This window comes from Balaenoptera ricei, chromosome 13 (genome assembly GCF_028023285.1).
Source record: "Balaenoptera ricei isolate mBalRic1 chromosome 13, mBalRic1.hap2, whole genome shotgun sequence".
NCBI lineage: Eukaryota > Metazoa > Chordata > Mammalia > Artiodactyla > Balaenopteridae > Balaenoptera > Balaenoptera ricei.
Genome location: NC_082651.1, coordinates 66,322,071 through 66,348,742, shown reverse-complemented (window position 1 = coordinate 66,348,742; position 26,672 = coordinate 66,322,071). Strand labels below are relative to the sequence as shown.

General features: G+C 37.0%; 2 protein-coding genes and 1 pseudogene across 8 annotated transcripts in view; 2 read left to right on the top strand and 1 right to left on the bottom strand.

Moving 5' to 3' along the window:
- Window positions 1–6,252, top strand: part of SLC3A1 (solute carrier family 3 member 1) — a 31,657-nt gene extending 25,405 nt beyond the window's left edge. Inside the window, exon 10 of the mRNA XM_059943445.1 lies at window positions 5,613–6,252. Within this exon, the coding sequence (XP_059799428.1) occupies window positions 5,613–6,053 (441 nt within the window). The 3' untranslated portion in view covers window positions 6,054–6,252. The remainder of the gene's footprint in view (window positions 1–5,612) is intronic.
- PREPL (prolyl endopeptidase like) overlaps window positions 4,241–26,672 on the bottom strand; it is a 58,513-nt gene continuing 36,081 nt past the window's right edge. For 5 of the 7 annotated variants that reach the window (XM_059943440.1, XM_059943442.1, XM_059943444.1 and 2 more), the window contains 9 exons: window positions 22,844–23,060; window positions 22,039–22,224; window positions 17,851–18,048; window positions 15,341–15,516; window positions 12,380–12,596; window positions 8,713–8,862; window positions 8,181–8,304; window positions 7,253–7,326; window positions 4,243–6,884 (listed from right to left, as the gene is read on the bottom strand). In XM_059943440.1, the coding sequence (XP_059799423.1) occupies window positions 6,795–6,884; window positions 7,253–7,326; window positions 8,181–8,304; window positions 8,713–8,862; window positions 12,380–12,596; window positions 15,341–15,516; window positions 17,851–18,048; window positions 22,039–22,224; window positions 22,844–23,060 (1,432 nt within the window). In that variant the 3' untranslated portion in view covers window positions 4,243–6,794. Of the gene's footprint in view, window positions 6,885–7,252; window positions 7,327–8,180; window positions 8,305–8,712; window positions 8,863–12,379; window positions 12,597–15,340; window positions 15,517–17,850; window positions 18,049–22,038; window positions 22,225–22,843; window positions 23,061–26,672 lie in introns of all 7 variants that reach the window. The other 2 variants (XM_059943437.1, XM_059943439.1) reach the window with 1 other exon arrangement.
- Window positions 12,983–14,178, top strand: LOC132377281 (sorting nexin-6-like; annotated as a pseudogene).

Here is a 26,672-nt window from a genome sequence, read left to right as displayed (position 1 = left end):
GAAGCATGAATAATCCCTAAAAGTAGCTGTTCCGGAAAAGCATACCCTTCAGCTTTTGCCTATACTGTTTTCTGTTCTCATGGTGATCAACTTTGCCAAGTTCAGCAAACAAATTTCTTAAACAGGAATGCATTAATTCCAGCAAAGTGCTAAATACATTTCCTTAGACCAGAAAAATATGAAATGGCTTCAGGTGAGTTTCAGCTGTTTTCACTGGAAAACACAATCTAAACTACTTAAGGGGGAGAGAAATTACTGGCATCACATGAGGATACAAGTTTTATAGCATCTACTAAGTATTTTGAAAACACTCCCCAGATTATTCTGATACAGAACTTCAGGCAAACCCTCCTGTTCCCACATCTCCCTGATCCAAGCACCCCAGGGATAACTTTGTTTTATATGGTCATAGGTCCTTGAAACACAAAAATTGTATATTAACATTTGTGTTTTGGATTAAGTGCACTTACTGATTTTCATTACGTCCAAATGTCCTAAATATTCCCATAGGCCAATTTGAATCCAATATGTAAGAAATCCTACATAAAAAAGTACAGCAGCAAAGATGGAAAAATGTAAATGCAAATTAAAATAATGGTCAGATTAGTCAAGTCATTAAAATGATCATGAGTAGTGCTTGGAGGGATGCTAAATCATAATCAAATAACTGGAAGTCCCAGGCAATGCCCTTTTAATAAAACACCTCCATAATAGCCCTAGAACAAGGCAGGAATTTAAGTACTTTCTAGAAGATAGAAAGTAAAATTAAGATTACAAAGAAACAAGAGCATAGAAACCATAATCTAAAATACACAGGAGAAAACAGCACTGACAGGTACAGGTGAGAGCACAGCAGGAATGTTCCTCCACCGCTGCAATTGGCTGCCCCAGAATTTGCCTGAGGAAAAAACTCAGGGCCTGTTTGGTGATCATACTCGTGTTGAATGAGTAGAGCAAAGCTTGAAATACTGTTAAACTTCTACAACAACAGTTGAAGGAAAAAAAGGAGAAGAAAACCTAATTCCCTGGGATGATTCACTGAGGAATGATCTCCAAAATAAGAGTTTTTACTCCTCAGTTCACAGAGGCCTTAAGAGGAGGGTAGGACCCTAGGTAGCTGGTCACCATTAAACAGGAAAAGAATCCCTACACCCCAAAGACAAACCAGACCTACCTCCAACTTGGCTTCTCACAGTTAGTAGAGGCAGGCAACTGAAGACAGGCAAACAAGGAATATCAAATACAAAAGTAAATGAATCACCAAAAATCACACTACATTTGAGAAAAATTAAGACCATGAAAGAGAGACACCATTCCTAACAAAACATTGTAGAAAGCAAAGAAAATATAACATAAGACTTCATTATTAGTAAAACTGCTCCCTCCCTGATAGACTGTTTTATGTAGCCCTTAACACTCTTTTAAAGAAGTGATTAGATATCTTAGAAATACAAAAATATTGTCAAAATAAACAATAAAATAGAAGTTCTAATTAGTGTGCTGGAAAACTGACTCAAGGGTTTATCCCAAAATGTACTGTAAAAAGGCAAAGAAGTTTTTTTTTTTTTTTAAAACACAACATGATTATATTTTAATACACAATCAAAATACGAAACACCATAGTAAATTGATAGCAATAAAAAAGGGCTTTTCATTTGCATTGCATGTAACAAAAGACATTGATATTCCAAGGGAAATGGAAAAAAAAAAGGCAAAGAAGTTAACAGTATAAAGAGAAAATTTTTGATATGTGGAGTATAAATCTAGAAATTCCAACATATAACAAAAAAGGAGTTCTAGAAAAGAACAGAGACTAATAAAGAGAAAACCTAAAAATATACAGAAAGAAACCAAACTCAAAAATAGATTGCCTGAGAAAAGGACTGAAAATTGGACTGTCATCAGACTTCTCAACTGGATACTAAAACACATTAGAACTTTACCTTCAAAGTTGTAATGGAAACTTGATTCTAAACAAAGAATCCTATATCCATTCAAACTAGCATTCAGGAGCAAAACAGAGATGGAAAAGCAAGGACCCAAATTTTACCATGTATAGCCAGTTCCTGAAAGAGAAATTGGGGACTCCAACAAAACCAAAAAGGAATCTAAAAGGAAGACATGATGTATAAAACATAGTGAGGAAAGGAACCAACAAAACTTAAGGATGAATAATTTTTGATACATAATGTAAAATAAGGTATTCTGGAGTAAAAATCTTAGTGATTTATTTCTACATGGGAAATGGTGGCAGGGAGGGTGTGTGCGTGTGAGAGTGAGCAAATGCACATGCGTGCAGGCTAACGCACTTTACAAGGATGGAAACAGTAACTCACTCTAGATTTGAGCTGTCCAGTAGCCACTAACCACTGTGCCTACTAAAATTAAACAGAATTAAAAGTTCAGTTCCTGTTTCACACTAGCAACATTTCAAGTGCTCAGCAGCTAGTGGCTACCATATTGTACAGCACAGAAACAGAACTTTTGGCACTGCAGGAAGTTCTACTGGACAGCACTGCTCTGTATGTTGAAAAAAATATGTTTTAAATGGTTATTACAGTTTTAAGGGTAACAATCAGAAGAAAAGACATAAATGCATAATTTTCGAAGGATACTGGAAGGAAAAAAATTACATAAAGAAAACCAATTGATCCAATAAAAAGCTAAAGAAGAAAATAAAACACTAGTACAACTAAAATAAAACATTAGTACAACTAAAATAAAAAATAAGGCTACAGGATTATGTCTAAACATGGTAATCACAGATATAAATGGGTTAAATTCACCTATAAAAGATATAAGCTCTTAGATTAGAAAACAAAGACAAAATCTGACATAAGAGACATAGCTAAAACAAAAGGACACAGAAAGAATTAAAATAAAGATATTACAGGCAAATGCTAACAAAAAGAAACCTTGCCACCTGGCTGTAGCTTTCAAAACAAAAAAATGCACATACCCTTTAGTAATTTCATTCCTAGATATCTGTATCTAGGAGTACCTGCACATGTGGAAAATGATAAATATTCAAGGATCTCTACTGCAGCACTTTTTTTTTAAAAGAAATATAAATTTATATAACATGATTTTTAACCTATCCCATTGGTATTTTTCTTTTTTTTTTTTTAACATCTTTATTGGAGTATAATTGCTTTACAGTGGTGTGTTAGTTTCTGCTTTATAACAAAGTGAATCAGCTATACATATACATGTATCCCCATATCTCCTCCCTCTTGCTTCTCCCTCCCACCCTCCCTATCCACCCCTCTCGGTGGTCACAAAGCACCGAGCTGATCTCCCTGTGCTATGCGGCTGCTTCCCACTAGCTATCTATTTTACATTTGGTAGTGTATATATGTCCATGCCACTCTCTCACTTCGTCCCAGCTTACCCTTCCCCCTCCCCATGTCCTCAAGTCCATTCTCTACGTCTGAGTCTTTATTCCTCTCCTGCCCCTAGGTTCTTCAGAACGATTTTTTTTTTTTTAAGATTCCATATATATGTGTTAGCATATGGCATTTATTTTTCTTTCTGACTTACTTCACTCTGTATGACAGACTGTAGGTCCATCCACCTCACTACAGATGACTCAATTTCGTTTCTTTTTATGGCTGAGTAATATTCCATTGTATATATGTGCCACATCTTCTTTATCCATTCATCTGTTGATGGACAGTTAGGTTGCTTCCATGTCCTGGCTACTGTCAATAGAGCTGCAATGAACATTGTGGTACATGACTCTTTTTGAATTATGGTTTTTTCAGGGTATATGCCCAGGAGTGGGATTGTGCAGCACTGTTTTTGATAGCAGAAAACTCTGGAAATGATTTATATATTTTATCAATAGAAAGCCAGTTGAATCAATTATGGTTAATCTATACAACAGACAAGTACGCAGCTGTGAAAAAGAATGAGGGAGTTCTCTGTGCATTGATAAGAGACCACCTCTAACATGTACTAAATAATTAAAAAAACAGGGTACAGAATGGTAACATGCCACTATTTGTGTAAAGAAGGAAAAAGTATGTCTACCTATGTCTGCACAGGCATGGAATGTATCATTTCATATGAAACATACAATGAAAGAATATAAACAGTAATAGTGTCTATCTCTGGGAGAGAAAATGGGAAGCTAGGGGATGGTGTTGAAGAAAACCATTTATATATTATTCTTAAAATTGAATTTTATATTGTATGCATGCATTTTCTATTTAAAAAAAAATAAAGTTACAAAAAGCAGGTGTGGAAATATTTAATAGCAGACAAAATAGAATTCAATATGAAAAGCATGAGACAAAGGCAATTTTCAAAAACTGATGAAAGAACATTCCACTATAAATCATGAATCTATGCATCTAACAATAGCTTCAAAATGTATAAAACAAGTACTATGAGAAATGCAAAGAAAGACTGATAAATCCACAATTACAGAGAGACACTTCAACATACTTCTAGAAAGTGGTAAATGAAGTAGACAAAAATAATAGTTAACACTTACTGGGCACTTCTTATGTGAGTGGCACTGAACTGTGCTTTTTCATGCATTATCTAAGGCTATAGAAAATGTTAGTAGTAATTTGACAAGTCATATACATATACCATATACATGTACCGTAAACACCTTTGTACCTGATAAACACAGAATAAACTTTTTCAGACATTCATTAGATATTCACTAAACACCACACATTACGCACCTGCCCCAAACAACCACCAGTACCACTGAGGTCAACATGGCTGGCAAGACTACAATGAAATGAATGCTATCACTGATTTGGCAACAGCTTTTATGAAGACAAATTTGGCATTATGTATCAAGCATCCATACTCCTTGACAATAATTGTCTTTCTGATATTTATATCTTAAATAAATAATCCAAATATGGGGGAAGCGTACTAGAAACTTGAATGTCAAAATGAAAGGGAATGATTAAGTATCGTATAACCATTCATTAGATTATTATTCTGCCATTAAAATGACATTTAATATAATAACAAAAGATGCTTGAAATGTTAAAGGAAAACAAGAAAAATACATTAAATTATGTATATTTTATATAGCTGTAAAATTAACCCCAATCTTCTTTAATGGGCATATTTTAACTTTCACTTTAGGCAGCATTTTGCTTTGCATCCCTTTCTGCAATTTTCTGTTCATAATTAGCATCTGTTAATGTTACACCAACCTACACATTATTCTACAAAAGAGAACAGAGAAGCCCCAGTTCACCAGAGATTCTCAGAGTCCATGGCCATGATGGCTGCTTTTCTGCCAGTTAAATATAGCATAAAGGGACTTTCTTTAGGCAAGTTAAATATCCATTAACTTAGACACGGACATTCAGTGGAGTCAAATTTGGCCTCTACATCAGCTCTGGCCAAGATGTAGCAGAGAACTGTGCACGCAGCAATCCCTCTCAGACAAGGTGAAACCCTGAATTTGTAGTTTCTATCGGTAGTTAAATAAACTATTCTTACCTACTTATTAATACTTAAAAGTTGGTAGTTGTTTTAAGGGTTAAAATAGAAGCAAGTTTTTTGGGGAAATAATTCCTTATTTGATACTCTTAGAATCAAACATTTATGTGAATATTCTTTTTTAAAAAAAATAGGTCCAAAAGACTCAGCCCAGATCAGCACTGAAGTTGTATCAAGAATTAAGTTTGCTTCACGCCAATGAGCTGCTCCTCAGCAGGGGCTGGTTTTGCTACTTGAGGAATGACAACCACTTTGTTGTGTACACAAGAGAGCTGGACGGCACAGACAGAGTCTTCCTCATGGTTCTGAATTTTGGAGAATTATCAGTGCTAAATCTAAAGGAAATGATTTCAGATATTCCCACAAGAGTAAGGATAAGGTTAAGTACCAATTCTGCCTACAAAGGCCGTGAAGTTGATACACATGCCATTACACTGGACAAGGGAGAAGGACTCATCCTTGAATACAACACGAGGAATCTCCTTCATCACCAAACAGCTTTCCAAGACAGATGTTTTGTTTCCAACCGGGCATGCTATTCCAGTGTACTGAACATACTGCACAGCTTGTGTTAGGCACCTCTGTGAAAGAGATGGAGACGCTGGCATTCTGTTCTATTGTAAGCATTTGCAGTAACTTCACGTACAGCAGCATGCTGCTGGGTGAACTTTATGAGCGGTTATTAATTTTTAGATATTTCTGTAGCTTGAGTGAAACTGCTTTAGGAAACGTTCTCAAATGTTTTTCAAGAATAATAAAGTGTTTAAAAGAAAATTACCCCTTGCAGGAACTTGTAATTTTTTTGAGTTAGCATCAATAAGAGATGATCAGAGCACCTCAGGACTCCAGAATATTAAAGAGATCTAATGAATTTTAATGTGAGGAATATCTTCTTCTTCCATAAAATGCAGGTACAGAAATTGGAGGATCACTTAACTGCTAGAGTATCTAAAAATGTTCACTAGCAAAGAAGCAGGACCTTGATTTGTAAACTGTTCAAAGAAAATCAGAGTAAAACAAACCTGTTCTGATGCGGGAAAGGGGAAAGTTCTGCTGCCACCAATCCTTCCTTCACTCCCTTCTCTATGTCCTTCTACAGAGCATGGTTTGAAAACTACTTTCCTAGGTTAAGGGGCATGTGCATCAATGGAGACAATGGTATAAGCAAGTGAGCTGTATACAAAACAAAATCTGGATGGAGAAACAAATTTTAAAAAATTATTTACTAACTTAAAAAACTCACTTTTGTTAATGTAACTGGAAATATGACTATGAAATATTTCAGTGTGTTTCCAATTTCCACTGAATGCAGCATTTCAGAATTTTAGATATTTCTTAAGATTCTCGAAAACACTGGTGCTGTCAAGTCCAAGTTCCTCGTACAGGAATTTAATTTGGGCTGTAATCTAAAAGGAACACATTAAAAAAATTAGATAGAAGGCCTTTGTGGTAAAACTCCAGTGTTCAAGTCTCTCCTTGTCCATCCATCTTCACCTAACCCTGAAGTCAGCAATTTATGGCAAAGGTATTTTTTATTTGGCACAGAGGCAGAAAGCTCCCAACAACTGAGATGCAACTACTTTCTCTGACAGAGCTCACTTATCAAGTACCTGTTCTCTTTATTGACTGAGTTCCTCCTTCCCCCTCAGGTCTCAGCCATAGACCTGACAGTTGGTGAAGCAGCCGGCACAAACCCTGCTGCAACCACTGAAAGGCCGAGTACAACACATCACTAATTGGGGATCTGTCAACTTAGAGGGGCTTGATAGCATACCTTTTTGTGAGAATCCTCAATCACATGATTGCCTCCAGGCTGAATATCTAAAATAATATTGGGGGCTTGATAACCTGAAAGAGTTAACATATGAAACAATTAGAAGGTTTTCGGCCGAGACCCACCCATTTCACCCGGCTCCTTCCAAGCACTCTTGTTAAAATAATAGCGAAGGAGAAAGGCATAAACCACCACCACCACCACCAACAACAAAGACAGGAGAGGTGGGGAGAGCAGTAGAAAACAAATTTTTGAAACAGGAAAAGCAGGAGGAGGACCAGAGGCAGAGGAAGCTGGATGGAAGAGACTACAGGGCTACATGGAGAAGGAAGCCAATCGGTCTTACGGAATCTGAGAGCCTTGTGACCTGGAAACACCAACTATAGCAATGGGTGAGAGTGAGACACAGAACCGAATACAGGGCAACTGTCTGGAAACTTGTATGTGAGACCCTCTGACCCTGAGCCCAGAAGGTCCTGGCATGTCTTGGCAAGGAAAAATGGTAAGAGTTCTTGTCTAGTAAAATTGAAATATCTAGAGAAAATTAAAGCTGCTAGTTTGGGCACTGAAGCTCCAGAGCAAAAACTTCAGAATTTGTTTTTAGAGATTCCCAAGAATAACAGCTCAATTAATTTTATTAAAGAATGAATGATATGATACGGTATGATAGTACATCTCCAAGTTATGTAGATATTTAAATTTACTTTTTTCTTTGTGCCTTGCCTACCTTATTTTAATGCTGTCCTTTGAAAAACAGGCGAGGCAGTTATAGTTATTACATTTGCTTCAAATGGGTAGTTGACATAGGAAAAACAGTGATTTGTCTAGAATCATGGGTGATTCATTTGATCTGCAGTACTACCCTGAGCAGTACACTGAAGGTGACAGTCCATGTAGCTACGTCCCCTACTCCCAGGTGGTCTCCTACCTTCCCCGGTGTCCTTAGCATGCTCCATGATGGCTTCCTTGAGTTTCTCAGTATAGTTTACAATTCCTTTCAGAGGCACACGTTCGTCATTTTCATAAGCTGTGATGTGAATCGAAGGATAATGCTGAAAGAAAAGAGATGTACAAAGAATTTATATTATTCCTTATGGTCCCTTTCCACCTTATGGATTATGAAAAACAACTACCTCCAATTTTTTTTCCCTAAGTGCTAGACTTTTTTTTCTCATTTGATATTCTTGAGAGATATATGGCATCACAATACTAGACTATTTGTTACCTGGAATAACCTTTTCTTGACTAGTGAGACCTTGATCTTATTGAATCTAGTCTCCTGAGCTATTAAGTTGAAACAAACATGGAGTATGAGCAGAGAAGGGGCTGAAAGGAGTTTGAGTATTATAAGCAGAAACAATCTAAGGCCTTACTAAATTCCTGCTGTGGCTCGGGTAAATATCCTTTTCATTATTCTCTCTATCACTTCAGGATAGTATATCATAACTGTCTTTCACTACCTTAGGTTTAATGTTTTGATAGGGACAGTAACGTTTTATGTAGTTCTTGTGTTTTTCATCAGATGAAGGATTCCCCCACTCTTCTAATTCTTCTAATGTCAGAGGAAGTGTAGTGTCCATCATGGTGTTGAGAACATCCAAGAAAGGTGCCTTAAAAAAAAAAAAGCCAGAGAAATTTAAACTTCAATTAATAAATTGGTAAAATGAGTTTCAGAAAAATACTATACTTTATGAATATACATGCTGACATCACAGAACAAAGCTCAAGAAGTTATGTACATTCCCAGGAGCCAGATTAATTAGCCAGTCTGTAACCAGGGCCTGTGATTTATAACTGGCTTTTAAGGTATTCAGACTCCTTAAATGACAAAGGGTTTATCTTCCAATTTCACAATTTTTGCTTTTAGTTTTGTTTCTTTTATTCACATAATAAATGCCACCACCTCACATCCATTAGGCTACTATAAGAAAAAAAAGTGTTGGCAAGGATGTGGACAAACTGGAACACTTGTGCACTGCTGGTGGGGATGTAAAACGGTGCAGAGAGTATGCTGGTTTCTTAAAAAATTAAACTTAGAATTCTCATATGATCCAGTAATTCTATTCCTAGGTATATATCCAAAAGAAATGAAAGTAGGGTCTTGAAGAATACACCCCTGTTCACAGCAGTATTTACAATACCCAAAAGGTGGTGGACGTAACCCAAGTGTCCACTGATAGATGAATGGATAAGCAAAATATAAATTCAATGATACAATGAAATTCAGCTTTAAAAAGAAGGAAAATCTGACACCTGCTACAACACAATGGACCTTGAGAACATTATCTAAGTGAAATAAACCAGTTATAAAAAGACATATAATACATTGTACGATTCCATTTATATAGGAGGTGCCTTAGTGTAGTCAGATTCATAGAAAACTAGAATGGTGGTTCCCAGGGTCCAGAGGAAGGGGAAATTGGGGAGTTGCTATTTAATGGGTACAGAGTTTCAGTTTTGCAAGATGAGGAGTTATGGAAACTGGTTGCATAACAACGTGAGTGTACTTAACACTACTGAACTGAACACACTTAAAAATGGTTAAGATGGTAAATTTTATGTTATTTTACCACAATTAAAACTTAAAGGTAAGGGCTTTCCTGGTGGCGCAATGGTTGCGAATCTGCCTGCCAATGCAGGGGACACGAGTTCGAGCCCTGGTCTGGGAAGATCCCACATGCCGCCAAGCAACTAAGTCCACGTGCCACAACTACTGAGCCTGCGCTCCAGAGCCCATGAGCCACAACTACTGAGCCCACTTGCTACAACTACTGAAGCCCACGTGCCTAGAGCCTGTGCTCTGCAACAAGAGAAGCCACCGCAATGAGAAGCCCACCACCGCAACGAAGAGTAGCCCCCGCTTGCCACAACTAGAGGAGCCCGCGTGCAGCAACGAAGACCCAACGCAGCCAAAAATAAATAAATAAATAAATAAATAAATATTTAAAAATAAAACCCCAACAACACATGAATAAACTCAGTTGGACATTTTACATAATAAAAAGGTAATAAATGCTAATTGAAGAAAATCTGAAAATTATCCAAGGTGAAAAAGAATATCACTCATTGGCTTATAACCAGTATTAAAACATTTAATAAAATGGGGGCTGCTTTGTTCATATAGCTGTATAATCTTCTGTTAACATGTTTTGCAGCTTTCTCTTTTATTAACATTAAGCAAATATGGGCAAATGCAATTCTTTTTGGCTGCCTAGCATCTTAGCTCCTTTTCTGCATTTAGAATATCCCTAACCTTATGAGACAGCCTGCCTCTCACTGTAGAGGAGCTAAATGCCAGATAGTTCCTTTCCCAGCTTTCCCTCAGAGCGAGAGTAGCCACATGACTTAGGTTTACCAATCAGACATAATGGGCTCCAAACTTTGAATGAATTGTTGGATAATTGCATTACCTCCAATTCTTCACTATTATAAGCAGTGTGGGATAAATATTCTTAAACATATATTTCTGATTATTTCCTTTCTGATTTCTTTCTTTTTTAAAATTTATTTATTTATTTATGGCTGTGTTGGGTCTTCCTTGCTGCGCGCGGGCTATCTCTAGTTGAGGCGAGCGGGGGCTACTCTTTGTTGAGGTGCGCGGGCCTCTCATTGCGGTGGCCTCCTGTTGCAGAGCACGGGCTCTAGGCACACGGGCTTCAGTAGTTGTGGCACGCAGGCTCAGTAGTTCTGGCACACAGGCTTAGTTGCTCCGCAGCATGTGGGATCTCCCCGGACCAGGGCTCGAACCTGTGTCCCCTGCACTGGCAGGCGGATTCTTAACCACTGCACCACCAGGGAAGCCCTCCTTTCTGATTTCTAAAAGTCAAAAGTTAGTTGCATTTTCTTTATAATTCTGCCATTATTGTCTTTGTGCATGGAGTTTTTTCCCTTCTAAGTATTTCTATTAAAAAATAGATTTACTGATCAGGAATATTTAACACTTATTTACTTAATTCAAGCCCACAGTGTATAGCCCACACCCTCAAAAAAAAAAAAAAACCTGAAAATAATTTACTCTCTCCATCCTAGTCATTATCTTCTAGAATATCTACGGTAGAAGAACAAAATTTGTCACCCCCAGGTTATTTCAAGCTGAAAACAATCAAGGCCCAAAAGACTCAGGAAGAAACGTTGATCTTCTCCCTAACAGCCTGAAGAATTTAGATAGAGGGTGTATTACAGGAACATCACCAGATAATAAATACGGACTAGCTGTGGTGGGGAAATGCTTAGAGACCAGAGTCCACTCTGTGTCCCATGGTCTCTGCTAACCCAGCAAACATTTGTTTACCAAACTTTTGCTTTTCCACCTCCATGTGAACTGCCTTCTACCCCTTGAAGTCTTACCCCTAACATCCTCTTCCGTCTTTAGCTGAAGATGGTGTTTAAGGTGAGTAACCATGGCCACCATTCTGGTCATTTTGGTGAGTTACTCAGTCTGCTGGGTCTCTTCCATGTATACATGTTATTAAACTTTGTTTGATTTTTCTCCTGTTAATCTGTCTCATGTCAATTTAATTCTGAGACCAGCCAGAAGAACCTAGAGGGAAGAGGAAAATTTCTTTCTCCCCTACACTAACCAGGAAGCAGGAGAAAGATGGAGGTGAAATGAGCGGCTATAATTTCATAACTTTGGACATTAGGAAAAGACTATAGAGCCTTTTCAGAACAGGAAAAGATATTTCAATTGAAGTATAGGAAAATATTCCTAAAGACCATTAATAAGAATAGAGTATGTGAAAATAGAGAGCCCCTAAATCCAGGACTGAAATGTTGATGGGCAATAAGAGTCAAAGGATTTCACACATTCCAGAGTCAGTGTGCTTGGCCTGACTTCCTGGATCTGGTGTTTCGTATATGCTTTGTCTCTTTTCCACCAACTCTAAATGTTCTTACAAATAAAAAATGATCAGTGGGAACAGCCATTAATATCCTTCAGAGGAAATCCTTAAAAATCAATAAAGAACACTGTCAGGGAAGTTCTCCCAGAGCTACAATTCTGTGCTTAAAATTTAAAAGCTTTGTTATACTCCTATGCTATGGTAAAACTGTAACAGAAAATTTTTCTTAGAGCATCTATTACTTCACGCCTCCCTATTCTGTAAACAGTAGAGGCAGAGTACTTACCTCCAAAGTCACAGCTCTCAGCAGCTCTGGATTAGAATTACACAATGCCCCCACAAGCACCCCTCCAGCACTGAAAGCAGTCAAGGTTGTTAGACTTGGCTGAGAAAAGCCTTGGCCATGAAGTGTCTTAATGCAAGCCTCTAAGTCAGCAAGGCCATTGAGTTTTTTAGTTAGACGGCCATCAGCGTGCCACTGGAGGCCTAACTCACCACCTCCCCTGAAATTAAAGGGGAAAAAAGTTTTAGTGGGGAAAGAATGTTAATGATATATAGGTCAGGGTCAGCAAAGTACAGCCTGCGGGCTAAATCTCCCCAGAGGCCTGTTTTTGTATGGCCCTTGAGCTAAGAAGGATTTTTACATTTTTAAAGGTTGGGAAAAAAAATATCAACCAGGAATATGCAACAGAGACCATATGTGGCCTGCAAAGCCTAAAATGTTTACTATTTTGTTCTTCAGAGAAAAAGTTTGCCAACCCGACACAGACAATCAAAAATTGATTCAAGGCGGCGCTGAGCCCCGGGCGCGCAGTGGGGGGCGGCAGGCGTGGGGCAGGCATGGGGGCCTCACCGGCCTGGCACTAATGTCTCCCTTTGTGTCTCCCCCACTCCATCCTCTCCCCTGGCGCGCCGGGCCCTGCCAACCCTGCAGGACGGCCCCGACTTCCTCTCAGAGGAGGACCGCGGACTTAAAGCAATAAATGTAGATCTTCAAAGTGATGCTGCTCTACAGGTGGACATTTCTGATGCTCTTAGTAAGAGAGAGAAAGTAAAATTCACTGTTCACACAAGGAGTTCATTGCCAAATTTTTTAAAAAATGAGTTTTCTGTTGTTCGACAACACGAGGAACTTATCTGGCTTCATGATTCCTTCATAGAAAGTGAAGACTATGCAGGTTACATTATCCCTCCAAGCACCACCAAGACCTGATTTTGATGCCTCAAGGGAAAAACTACAGAAACTTGGAGAAGAAGGGTCTATGACAAAGGAAGAATTCACAAAGATGAAACAGGAGCTGGAAGCTGAGTATTTGGCAATATTCAAGAAGACCGTTGCAGTGCATGAAGTGTTCCTGTGTTGTGTGGCAGCACATCCCATTTTGAGGAAAGATTTAAATTTCTATGTCTTCCTGGAATATAATCAAGATTTGACTGTGCGAGGAAAAAATAAAAAAGAGAAACTTGAAGATTTCTTTAAAAATGTGGTTAAATCAGCAGATGAAGTAGTTGTTTCTTGCGTAAAGGATGTAGATGATTTCTTTGAGCATGAACGAACATTCCTTTTAGAATATCATAACCGAGTTAAGGATGCATCTGCTAAATCTGATAGGATGACGAGATCCCACAAAAGTGCTGCAGATGATTACAATAGAATTGGTTCTTCATTATATGCTTTAGGAACTCAGAATTCTACACATATATGCAAGTTTTTCTTAAAGGTTCAGAACTGTTTGATAAAACAAGAAAAAGTGTCAGCTGATGAGGACCTCAAACTTTCTGACCTTTTAAAATATTACTTAAGAAGAATCTCAAGCTGCTAAGGATCTCCTCTATCAAAGATCTAGGTCACTACTGGATTATGAAAATGGTAATAAAGCACTGGATAAAGCAAGAGTGAAAAATAAAGATGTTCTGTAGGATGAAACGTCCCAACAATTATGCTGTCAGAAATTTGAAAAAATATCTGTATCTGCAAGACAAGAATGTAGAGATTTTAAGACAAGAAGAGTTGCTGCATTCAGAAAAAAATTAGTGGAACTGGCAGAGTTAGAACTGAAGCATGCAAAGGTAGTGTCATATTAAAGATTTAATAATTTAAGTGACATAATTTAGTAATGAGTCAGTTATGAAACCTTATTCTAGTTTTAAAAATAGAGAATCTTAGAAATGAGAGGGATTTTAAAGATCATCTAATTTAAACAAGAATAATATCTATAATAGATCTAATGGTCAGCTTTGCAAGACTCTAGTACCTAATATGGAAAAACAGTATCATTTTTTGACTAGTTGTTAAAAAAAAAAAATCTTCCTTAAAAAAAAACAAACTGACTCAACAAATATGCTTTGAGTGCCTGCTTACTATTTACCAGACATTGTGCTAAATGCAGGCCTTAAAAATATAAACAAGTAGAATCCTCTGTCCTGGAGGTCATAATTTTGCAGGGAAAGAGAACAGCTACCAAGCAATGTGGTTGCTGCTATAACAGAACCAGAACCAGAGGAGACAACATCCACCTGTCAGGTTAGTGGTATATATAGGAGTCAGGAACATGAATGCTTTAAGGAGGTGATACCTAAGCTGAGTCTTGAAGGAAGAATGTGAGTTCCCAGAAGGGCAAAGAAAGAGAAGGCATCAAGACACAGCATGTGCAAAGGCACAGAGGGGAAAGAGGTTGTCATTTGAAAGCATGTAGCGAGGCTGGATGTGTAGGATGTGCATGGCTGGAGAGCAGGACATGTTTGGGAAGTGATGACAGATGCCACTACAAAGATAAGCCAAATCATTAGGACGTTAAATACTATACTGAGGTATTTGAATTTTATTGTGGAGATGGGGAAGTGGTAAAGAATTTTAAGCAGAAACATATAGTACTAATAGTGTCCTGAAAACAGCTTAAATAAAATGGAAGTTAGAGTGGAAAAAAGGGAGTCCAGCTTAAGAGGCTATTTTAGAAAAACCCAAACTCAGGAGAATTAAATGGAAATAATAATGTAACTAAGAAAGTACAGAGCTCAGTTTATCTCTTCTAAAAATCCTAAAAATCTGGTGTAAAATCCGAAAAATCTACCCTTTTGCTTTTGGCATTAATATGTTACTGAATCAGGTTCTACTAGCACAGGTTTAAGAATACACAAATTCAACAATACAAATGAGAAAATAAACTTCTGCTCCCCAATATACTGTTATTTTGAACATGTGACAATACTCCAGTACTCATAGGCCAGGCAAAATGTGTTGACTCACCGAACATGACAATATGCTAATATCCATCCATCGTCCACCAACACCCGCCTTTCAGGCCTGAAATTCATTTTCAAATCCATTCCATAAGCTCCATATACATGTACCAGGAGAGGTTTCTTCTGCAAGTCCTCAGAATCCGTTTTATGGAAAATAGTCATTGGCACTAATTTTCCATCCTGGAAATGAAGATTTACTATGCAGGTAAAGAAGTCTTTTCAAACAGTTTTAACCCCAATTTTATGTGCTGCTTATTGATGTTGAGCACCAACTTCATTTAATTAAGACAAAAGAGTTACGGTCTCTAAAAATCCCTCAGGGTCCTTAATTTTCAGCTACTCTGCTGACCTATAATAGTAACTAGAAAGGAACAGCAAGAGTCTGGGTTGAAAATAGTTTATTAAATGTAGCTTTTCAGGACAGTAAAGTGACTTTAAAGAGTTCTTCACTACTCAGTATAACTAATTTTGTTTTCCTTCAGGACAAGCCAAAATACCTATCAAGGTTAGACATACTAGCATGGTATTCTTCCTATACGTCCGGTTACGTATAGGCATTTCTCATCTTTGAATATATATACAAATATGCTAATTAAAGAAGTTTTAACAACTCAATTTTCTGTACTCAATAGTCAGAATTCTGAATCATTAAAATCTGAAATCTCTTACTGACCTAACACCCACCCACATCCTCTTCAAAGACCTATTTATTTTTAAAATGTTTAAAAGCGGTTTAAGTTTTACAAATTTTAACATCTGAATTATTTTTAGGGCAAATAACTATACTCCAGTATAGTTCACACTCAACTGACTTCCTTTCATAGAAAAAGGGTAGAAATGTTGGTTCTCACCCTGCTTACAGAAACTAATGAAAAAGCACTAGTTTACATAAGGAAAATAATATAACCAGGCCACTCTCCCCATTTTTTTCATTCCCATTTTGAAAACTTCACTTTGGGGCACTAGAGTGTTATCAAATAAGGAAGAACTCTTCCTCTCATTATTATACCCGTATGACAGTGTAACTGAATTTTCACTTCTCAGTAAGATTCATTCTTATAAAATGATGCAGATTAATTTCTATAAAATAATCTTGTTGTGTTCATCTTCCTGCCTCCTACCCAACTTCACTTAAACAAGCAGAGAAAAACTTGTTGGTTGAAAACTTATGAAAAGGAAGAGGTAAGGATGGTAGCAAGTCCTGTGATGGCCTGAATCCCAGAGTTCATCAGCTGTGCAGAAATGCCTGTAGTTATAGCAGCTTCCCTTTAGCGGTTGCTTTCCTTCTTCCCTAATGTACGAAGAACCCCTTGGCTCTCCAAGAGCTTAGCTTCACTGTTCTTTCCGTTTGGGGTATAATTACAACATTTTGGGATATTGGTATAAATCCCATCTTTGTAAAACAAAACAAAGCCTAAACATATGTATTTTGTTGACAAAAACCAAAAATCTGGACGGTGATAATGTGTTAACAATGATTATTTATATGCAGTACAGCAAATAGGACTGAAAAGTAGTCATTTAAACTTTATACATTCTATATTTTTGCATTTGTTCTAATAAGCGTGTATTGCTTTTATAATATTAAAGTAGTCTTTGCTTAAAGATATTTTTTTAAAAAGTCAATTAAAGAAAAAATTCACAAGGAAAAAAGGTTTCTGTTTTGATTCATTCTTTGTCAGTACATGCGAAATTATCTGATGTATGATGTGCTAAGCTCTGAGAATTCCTTAAATTCAAGACCACAGTTTATGTATTAATTTGTTCCTCACTTGCTCAAATTTTCTTCTCTACTTACTACCTCCCCAACCTCCCACTGCCCCCGGACAATCTTCCCTCTTTTACGCTAGACTTTGGCCATACTGTTCTCCTTTATAGTTCTTGAATGCATTATTTCTCCCTCAATTCAGAGCCTCTGCACAAAATAGAATCCTCCTTCCCCTTTTCTAGCTTAACTCTTGATCATCCTAGAGGCATTACTTCCTCAGAGAAGCTTTCCCCAATTTCTCCAGACGAGGTAAGGTCCCTTTACCATATGTTTCCACTGTACTCAGTACGTCTTCCTTGGCAGCAATCAGTACATTAGTAATTACTTCTTCAAAATCTAGTATCTTCCCCACTAGATTTAATCTCCATGAGGGCAGGGAGTCTATATTAGTCTAGTTCACTCTAGTCAATTGCTTACTACCTTCATAATTTTTGTCATAACTACAGAGAAACTTTGATTATTTCCTTCTTTAAATCAACTTTTAATATTCAAATATACACAACACATGAAATCAAGGGCTTGCTATGATGGTTATAAATTTTCTAATCCATGTTTAAATAAATGCATGCGTATCAGAAGTTAAAAAAAAAAGTCCACGTACCCCCTAAAATCATTTGGGTGTTGCTGTGGAATGTGAGATCCACTTTACTAAACTGTGCTAATGTAATCCCAGCAATTGCACAATACTTGACAAATAGTATCCTTTCAACAAACAGAGGCTGACAGTGGGGATCACAAAGACTTACCTTGCTTTTGGCTTCTATACGTAAAACACGACTAGTCTTTGTGATTGGGTCTTCATGTCCAGTTTCCTCAAACAGTTTGCCTTCTGCAAACTTATATGTGTAATATTTAGGGGGGCGTATAGGAGAGCAAAGCTGAAAGGGGCAGTTCTTTGGGTCTGAATTTGTATCCATTATGAATCCACAGGCCCAAGGTGGGAGCTGAAGAAATAAAACAGTTATTTTTACTCTTTATCTAGACACTAAGTATTATTAATTAAATTTCTGGGTCTGCTCCAAACAAGATGATGTGGACATCAAATTTATTTTTATCCATTATCACATAATGCCTCATCTAAGGGTTACTTCAGCACAACAAAAAATATTTCAAGTGAAAAACAAAACTCTACGCAAATGACCAATAAAATAAGAAAAAAAGTACAGGAAAATGGTTTATCATGAATCTAGATTTACATGAAGTCTCCTTCAATAAAAAAGTTTATTTTGGGGGTATATAAACTTGGGCAATGAAACAGCAAAATGATTAAGAATAACAGCAAATCAAGTAGTAATTCCAGAACCCAGAGACATCTCCAAGATCTCTATTCTCATAGAAAATGAAATTTCTCACATGTGTTTCTAATCATTTACCCAGCAGCCCTTAGTCTGCTGCCTGGACAGCAGCAGTGATGACAGTTATTATTCCAGGGCTACAAACTGGCTCAGCAGCACTAAAGCATTTACAATTTGTTTTTAACTTTAGCTCCAGGGTAACCATTGTGCAGAAGAAAACCTTTCCTGCACATCCACTCTGAGAGACTCACAGCTATTACGATTAAGATTCTTAACTTTAAGAAAAAAGGAAAGAAATCAAAATTTATTCTCTCAGAGCAGCAGGGTCCAGCCTCAAGCCTTCCACTAACATCCCTCTTACACCTTTTAAAGAACTCTAGTAAGCAGGCTGACAGTGTGTTAGAAATGGTACTGAGAGTCAGAACATTAAAAGAAAATTGCCTTTCTTTCCCTGAGTAATTGTAGAAAGAGCAAATTCCTTAGAAAATCAGAGGTCTTGGCACAGTAACGTCACTGGTGGGCACTATTCAGAAAGGGTAGGTGGGGGATGTATGCATAAAGAGTGTACCATTTAACCTGTAGAAACTATAGCCAAAGAGCTTATGTTCACAGAACAAGTTCCTTGTAATTAATCCAAAGAATCCATTGCCCCGAAACACTAGGGACATACATTTGCAATGTCTCTCTAAAAGAGTTCCTAATTTACTCTCCTCAGATTGTGGGCTATTTTCAAGGATAATGTGTTTATTTAAATATAAGCCATAACTAGAAAGAAAAATGTAATCATGAAAGTTGGGAAATCTGGTAGCAAAAGTGAAACGAGTAAAAACTGAGACCTTAGTGGGAAAAAAAGGAAGTAGCATTGCTATTAACCTTGTAACAGAGGCCTCAGATTGAGGGCACAAGGCTCCTCAGCCCTCAGGGGTGCAAGTTGTTCTCCCCTTTGGTGACACTTTAAAACATTTTCCATGTGACTCATGTAGTAAGCTTAGTTTTTTTGTTTTTTTTTTAGTAAGCTTAGTTTCTGATTAAATGGTTCCAATAAATCAAAAAGTCTTTTGGGTGTATTTCTTAAACTAATGGGACCAAGGTTAAAGTTTTAATCATAACAAAAACTGTTCCAAGACTATGGACTTTCTAAAGTTTGTCCAGCTGATATAGAAGTAAGTATTAACTATCTCAAGGATATCTTCAGCCACATTTCCTATTGAGATAAGCCTGCCGTATCATCTATGTATATTAATGAACAGAGCCTGAGAAGAATTATGAGCTGGCCAGGTGATATGCAGATATTCCTTGAGATATTTGACAGAAACAGGTTTAGTTTAAGCATTCTACCACCTAACCAGTCATTTCATCAAAAGAATGATTAAGACATACATGCTGAAAGAAAATCAGCCCAAGCATGCAGGCTGCTCCGGATGAATTGATGTTAGCACAAAGCAAAACACTTCCTAATTTGCTTAAATTAAATATCATAACCAAATAATATAACTAAAAACATCACCAGGAAATACTGATGATATGATGACCAAGGATATGAGGCAATATATCAAGGGCGTGACATTTTCTATTGCTGAGATTGAGTTTATAAAGCTCTTTTAGTCAAGTGCCCACTGGGCAGAGATGTTACATACAGAAATACTTTATAATCCACTCACAGTATGGCTTACAGATGTCCTTTGTATATAGCACTGGCTGTGCATATTAATCAGTGTTATCCAGTTCATAAAAAGGCTCTGATCTATAAAATTCTCTTTAACTAGCTCCTGGTATATAATATAGTATTTGATTCCATGTGATGATGACTCAGAACATCATACTCAGAACATCATAATAGGTACTACAGGTTGGGAAAGGTCAAGGAATAAAGAAATAGAGGATACAGAATAAATGAAAGACATGATGTTTGTGTTAATGGAAGTTAAAAAAATGGAAACTGAGGCATACCTTAAAAATACAAAAAATATAAAAGCCCATATTTACTTAGAAATCAAATCTTAGAGCAAAGTCTCATGACATTCCTAATTCTACAAGAATTTTGTTATAATAAATGCATTGCTAGAAATTATATATTTTCTCCCATCCCTATTCCTATAGACTGCAATAAGAACAGATGCTCTGCCAGTTTCTGGATTGAAGATGTCTGAATTCGGCATCAATTAGCAAGTGAAAAGACACACTTTGAATTCAGTAGATGAAAGCAGTAAGAAATTGCTGGAGTTAAGAATCACCATTTTTGTTTTAGGACATTTATATAGCCTTCTAAGGCACTGGACATTACATTTGATAATTTGATTTCATGAAGTAGATGGAAAATTTTGGTTGTTTTATTTAGGCCCTAGTTATTTCTTATTTATACCACTGTAACAATCTCAAAACTAACCTCTATGCCCCTTATCTCTTGGTGCTTTGGTGTACTCTTAACATGGCTGCCAGATAACCTCATGAAGTACAGCTTGACTCCTCAAATTATTCCCCTGCCCGCACACTTCACATGTTCCCCTCTTCATAATTTATGCATAAATTCACCACCTTGACAGTCAAAGAATGTCAAATCATAGCTTCATCCCCTAGAAATTTATTCTGCTTCAATAAAAATGAATTATTAGCAGTTTCCTGAACATTTTCTGAACTTCTCCAGCTTAGAGCTTCATTTGATGGACTTTCTCAGCCTAGAATACCATTCCCTTCCCCACCCATCAAAATCCTATCTATCCTCTTCGGTTTATCTCAAATTCTACTTCCCCTCAAAGCTTTCCTGGGCCCTCTTCCTTTCCTTTGGGCCTCACAGCACATTTTATGTTTCTGATCCCACTTATTTAAACCCACCTTATACTTGATCTTTGTGTGCTAGTCTAATCTCATGATAAACTGTATTCTCCTTAAGGCCAGATATTTTGTCCTACTATCTTTCCATTCCAGAGTGCCCAATACAGTACTTTGCACATAGAAATTTGATAAACATCCAGTGAATTTACTGGAATTGCATTTTAACAAAAATTGTGATAATAGTACAGATGGGGAGGTACAAGTGCTCTGTTTGCTGGTCACACAACTCTTCCCATATCAAGCAAAACAGAGGCCTCTCTTCTTCCCTTCAGTGCATGCTATCTAAAGTCACATATTAATGCTGCTTTAAAACTGGGCAATAACGTTACCGTTCACCAGTTTTAGCAATAAAATTGGCAAAGAGATGATGAAGACATGAGAATGCAGTGGCAGAAACATAGTAGCAGAAACACAGTGGGCATGACTACTATCCCCACTGGAGGTGTGGGATGGGAACAGGAGGCAGTGGTTAGGCACCAGCTGCCAAGTTGGCCTGAGTTATTACTATATCTAAAGTTGTAGAGATATGTGATATAGAGATATGCAGAAAGAGAAATACAATGGCACCTTACTTCTCAAATTCATGCTATAAGACAGTATTTTTAAGTAAAAGTGCACAAAAAGGAAGGTCCTCTAAGTAATTCTAAAACAAACCTCCTAAACCTGATAAAGACCCAATATGCTAAATTCCATTTAAATTAATTTCCTTTTAAGAAAAAGTATATTGGTATTATTCAAAATTTGATGTTCTGTTAATAAACTGCATGTATTTTGACTAACGTATTATCTTTTGAAAATGAAACATACCTTTAGAGACCGAACTGAATCGTCAGCCAGACCAATCACATTAACATAAAGTAGATTGCTATGCTTCAGGAATAGAACACAGTGATCCTTAAACATGTCCAAGTCTACAACTTTGGTATTTCTCTTCATTGTGAAAAATAAATCCCAATTCATAATAGCAGGGGTATCAGCTGCTGTTCTCATTAGCTGTGTGGAACAAAATTAGAAGAGATCTAGGTACCAGAACATGATTACTACAGCATCCAGAGATGAAACCACTGAAAACTAGACCACACTAGTCTTCACTGTTTTATGAAGAGCTGAAGGAACTAACTCTGCATCAGGGCTGAAGTGTGAACATCACCGTATGAATGAGCCCAGGCTAGCCTGCTGGGTGGGTATAGCCCAGTGCTTAGCTGACTGGTCAACCAATGGACATGTGAGTGAGAGTACAGCCAGTTGACTGTGGAACCGTCAATGAGCCGAGCCGAGACCAGTAAAAGAACTGCCTGAGATCAGTCCAAACTACTGACTCACAAAATCATGAGCTTATAAAAGTTTGTTAAGCCACTAAGTTTGGCTTTGATAACTATATATTTAGGATAGAGTATGTTTTCATTTACTAACCTTTTTAGGTACAATTAAAATATGACGAGGTATTAGCTCTAAGGGAAGAGAAATGGGATTGGTTATACATAGGAAGGTAGCATTAGTTTTTACAATACCCAAAGTTTACAAAACAATAAACTCTTAGAGCAAGAAATGTTGATGTTAGTGTAACACTCCCTAAGAGCCTAAATGGGGACCAGGAGAATACAGGATTTACCTTGAATTCTGTAGGCTCGCCAACATTAGTGAGAATGTATAATTCATCATCTCTGTGTTCTACGTAGTAAAGGACCCCGTGTATTCGCTTCTGGATAAGTACTGGTGGGTCCCAAGGGCTCATGCCATCTATCAACCACACCTCTGAAGTGGTCTTGTTCATAATATTCATGGTGAGAAAACGACTGTCTTTTGTAAGATAAAGGAAAACAAAAAAGCTGCACAGAAGAAAGAGAGAGGGAGAGAGAGATACGAAAACCCAATAAATTTCAAATGCAGGCTATCCTATTAATGACAATATCTCACTGGTGTTCAGTATATATATTAATTTATAATGTAGATAGAAAATAAAAACTCCTTAGTGAATACTGCTTATAAAAACTGGCTATTATATTTCTCATTTCCTCCCCAAAGGCATTCAAAATAATTTTTCTCTAATATTTTATTATAAAAAATTTTCAAACATACAGTAAAGATGAAAGAAATGTAAGGTAAATACCGATATACCTACCACTAAGATTCAATCATGGCTAACATTTTGTTATACTGTCTTTATCGCATATCTATGTATCTATCAATCCATCTTTTTTTTAAAAATGCATTTCAGGGTAAACTACAGACATCATCTAACTCTCAATCACATTAATAGATTATAGGGCTTTTTCCTGAGAAGAGGAAATAAACTTCCTAGAGGAGATATGTAACTGTAGGGAAGAAAAGGGACACAGAGTTTCCTTTGTTTTTCTTCTCTGTGCATGTTGGATATCCTTTTTCCTATTCTCCTAGTTTTTACAACAAAACAAACAACAGGAAGAAAAACCCTCACAATCTCACTAACCTAACACATTTTTAAAATTAACTATTTTAGTTTTTCTATTTTTCCTTCTAAGGCTTAATATTATTTATACATGTCTTTAAATAGATGTAGTTATTTAAAAAATATAGATGCAATTCTGGATTCTGCATTTAGGTTTTTTTTTTTTTTTTTAAATTGGCTGTGCTGTGCAGTACATGGGATCTCAGTTCCCCAACCAGGGATAGAACCTGCGCCCCCTGCAGTGGAAGTGCAGAGTCTTAAGCACTGGACTGCCAAGGAAGTCCCTGCATTTCTTCTTACACATATTATCATCTTCCCCTACATTAGTTATACAGTCTGTGATCATTATTTTTAATGGCTACCTAATATTCTATTGAGTTGAATTATCATAATTCTTAAAAATGTAGATTTTAATGTTTCATTGTAATAAATATAAAACGGAATATGTCACGAAGATAGTTTCCCTCTCCCTAACTTTAAAAAAAAAATAATTAATCTGGTTGTGCTGGGTCTTAGTTGCAGCCAGTGGGCTCCTTAGTTGCGCCTCACTGGCTCCTTTAGTTGTGGCATGTGTGCTCCCTAGCTGCAGCAGGTGGGCTCCTCAGCTGAGGCTTGCCGCCTCCTTAGTTGTGGCATGCGAACTCCCAGCTGCGGCATGCATGTGGGACCTAGCTCCCCAACCAGGGAACGAACCTGGGCCCCCTGCATTGGGAGTGCAGAGTCTTAACCACTGTGCCACCAGGGAAGTCCCTCTTCCTAACTTTTATAATTATTTCCTTAGGATAGATTCTTAGTAACAGAAATACTGTTTTAGTGATTAAGTATTTTTATGACTCTTGATCAATATAATCAAATATTATCCCAAGAGCATTACACTAATTCATACTGACACACTGGATGCCTTTAAATATTCTACCTACATGTTTCCTTATTACAAAAGTAATTCACACTGAAAATACTGAAGAATATAAAGAAGGCTGATAACCCTGAATTCCACTCCCCAGAGATAAGCATTTTGGTAAAATTCCTTTTGTATTGGACTACATTACCATGTTTGTCAATTTTATTTCTTTGCAATGTGTCCATTTTAAACTTGGTGATGTAGTTTAAATTATTGGTCTATAACCATCTCTTTATAAATTAAGGACATTAACTTGTCCTTTTGTTGAAAATACTTTCCACCATTTTGTCATATGGATTTTATTTGTTTACAATAGTTTCTGACATAAGAGTCTAATATTTTAGATAATCAAGAATATTGGTACTACCCCTTGTAATTTCTTCTACTGATTTTATGCTCTGGAAATATTTCAACCAAGCTGAGTGAAATACATATATTTTCACCTAGGGTTTTTTTTGATGGTTTTATTTTTACCAATAGATCCTTTAAATCTTTTAGGAATGTATGCTCATGTACGAAGTGATGAAAATTGTTTTCGTCCAAATATTCAATATTTACATTCTAGGGTCTGTTTTAGGGTTATCTATTCTGGTCTCTTTTATTGGTCTGTCCATTTGTATTATTTTAACTGTTGTGCTTTCACATTTTTTTTTTTTTTTTTAATTATTTTATTTATTTTTTTGGCTGCATTGGGTCTTTGTTGCTACACGTGGGCTTTCTCTAGTTGCAGCGAGCGGGGGCTACTCTTAGCTGCGGTGCGCGGGCTTCTCATTGAGGTGGCTTCTCTTGTTGCGGAGCACAGGCTCTAGGTGCGCGGGCTTCAGTAGCTGTGGCACTTGGGCTCAGTAGTTGTGGCTCGCGGGCTCTAGAGCGCAGGCCCAGTAGTTGTGGCACACGGGCCTAGTTGTTCCATGGCATGTGGGATCTTCCCGGACCAGGGCTCGAACCCATGTCCCAACCACTGCGCCACCAGGGAAGTCCCAGCTTTCACATGTTTTAATATATTGTTGTAAGGCAAATCCCCTGCCCTATTTTGCTCTTTATCTTCAACACTTCCTTTGCTATTTTTATCTACTTATTTATGTGTAATGATGACACAGGTAATCAAAAGATAAATTACTCAGTCAATTATCTGGCAGACATGTGGTTACAGGGAAGTGAGAACACAAGCAGCTCTGTAAGTAACAGTTTTCTTAGAAACAGAAGTAAAGTTGTGGTAACTACCAAGCAAAAACCTACAGTAGATACACAAAATATAAAGAGAAGGGAATCAAACTATAGCACTATGGAAAATCATCAATTCATTAAGGAAGACAGTAGGAAAGAACTGGGAACTATTGATCCAAAGCAGCTAGAAAACATGAAAAAGATGGCATTAGTAAGTCTTTAGCTGTTATAAATTACTCTAAATGTAAATGAATTAAATTCTCCAATCAAAAGGCATGAAGTGGCTAAACAGATAAAAAAAGAACTATATGCTGCCTATAGTAAGAGATTCATTTCAATTTCATGTACATACATAGGCTCAAAATAAAGAAAAAGACATTCCACACAAGTAGAAACCAAAAGGGAGCAAGGGTAGCTATACTTATATCAGACAAAATAGACCTTAACTCAAAAGCTCTAACAAGAGATAAAGAAGGCCACTACATAATGACAAAGGTGTCAATTCATCAAGAAGATTTATAACAAGCATAAATATATATGCACTCGACATCAGAACCCTCAAATATATTAAGCAAATATTAACAGATCTGAAAGGAAAATAGACAACATAATAATAGTAGGGGACTTTAGTAGCCCACTTTCAACAATGGATAGATCATCCAGGCAGAAAATCAGTAAGGAAACCTTGGACGTGAACTATACTTTGGAACAAATGGATCTAACAGACGTATACAGAACATTCTGTCCAACAGCAGCAAAAATAAAAAAAACATTCTTCTCAAGTGGACCTGGAACATTCTCCAGGAAAGATTATGTGTTAGGTCACAAAATAAGTCTTAACAGGAAAAAAACTGGAAAATTCACAAATATATGGAAATTAAACAATACACTCCTAAACAACCAAAGGGTCAAAGAAGAAATCAAAAGGGAAATTAAAAAAAAAAC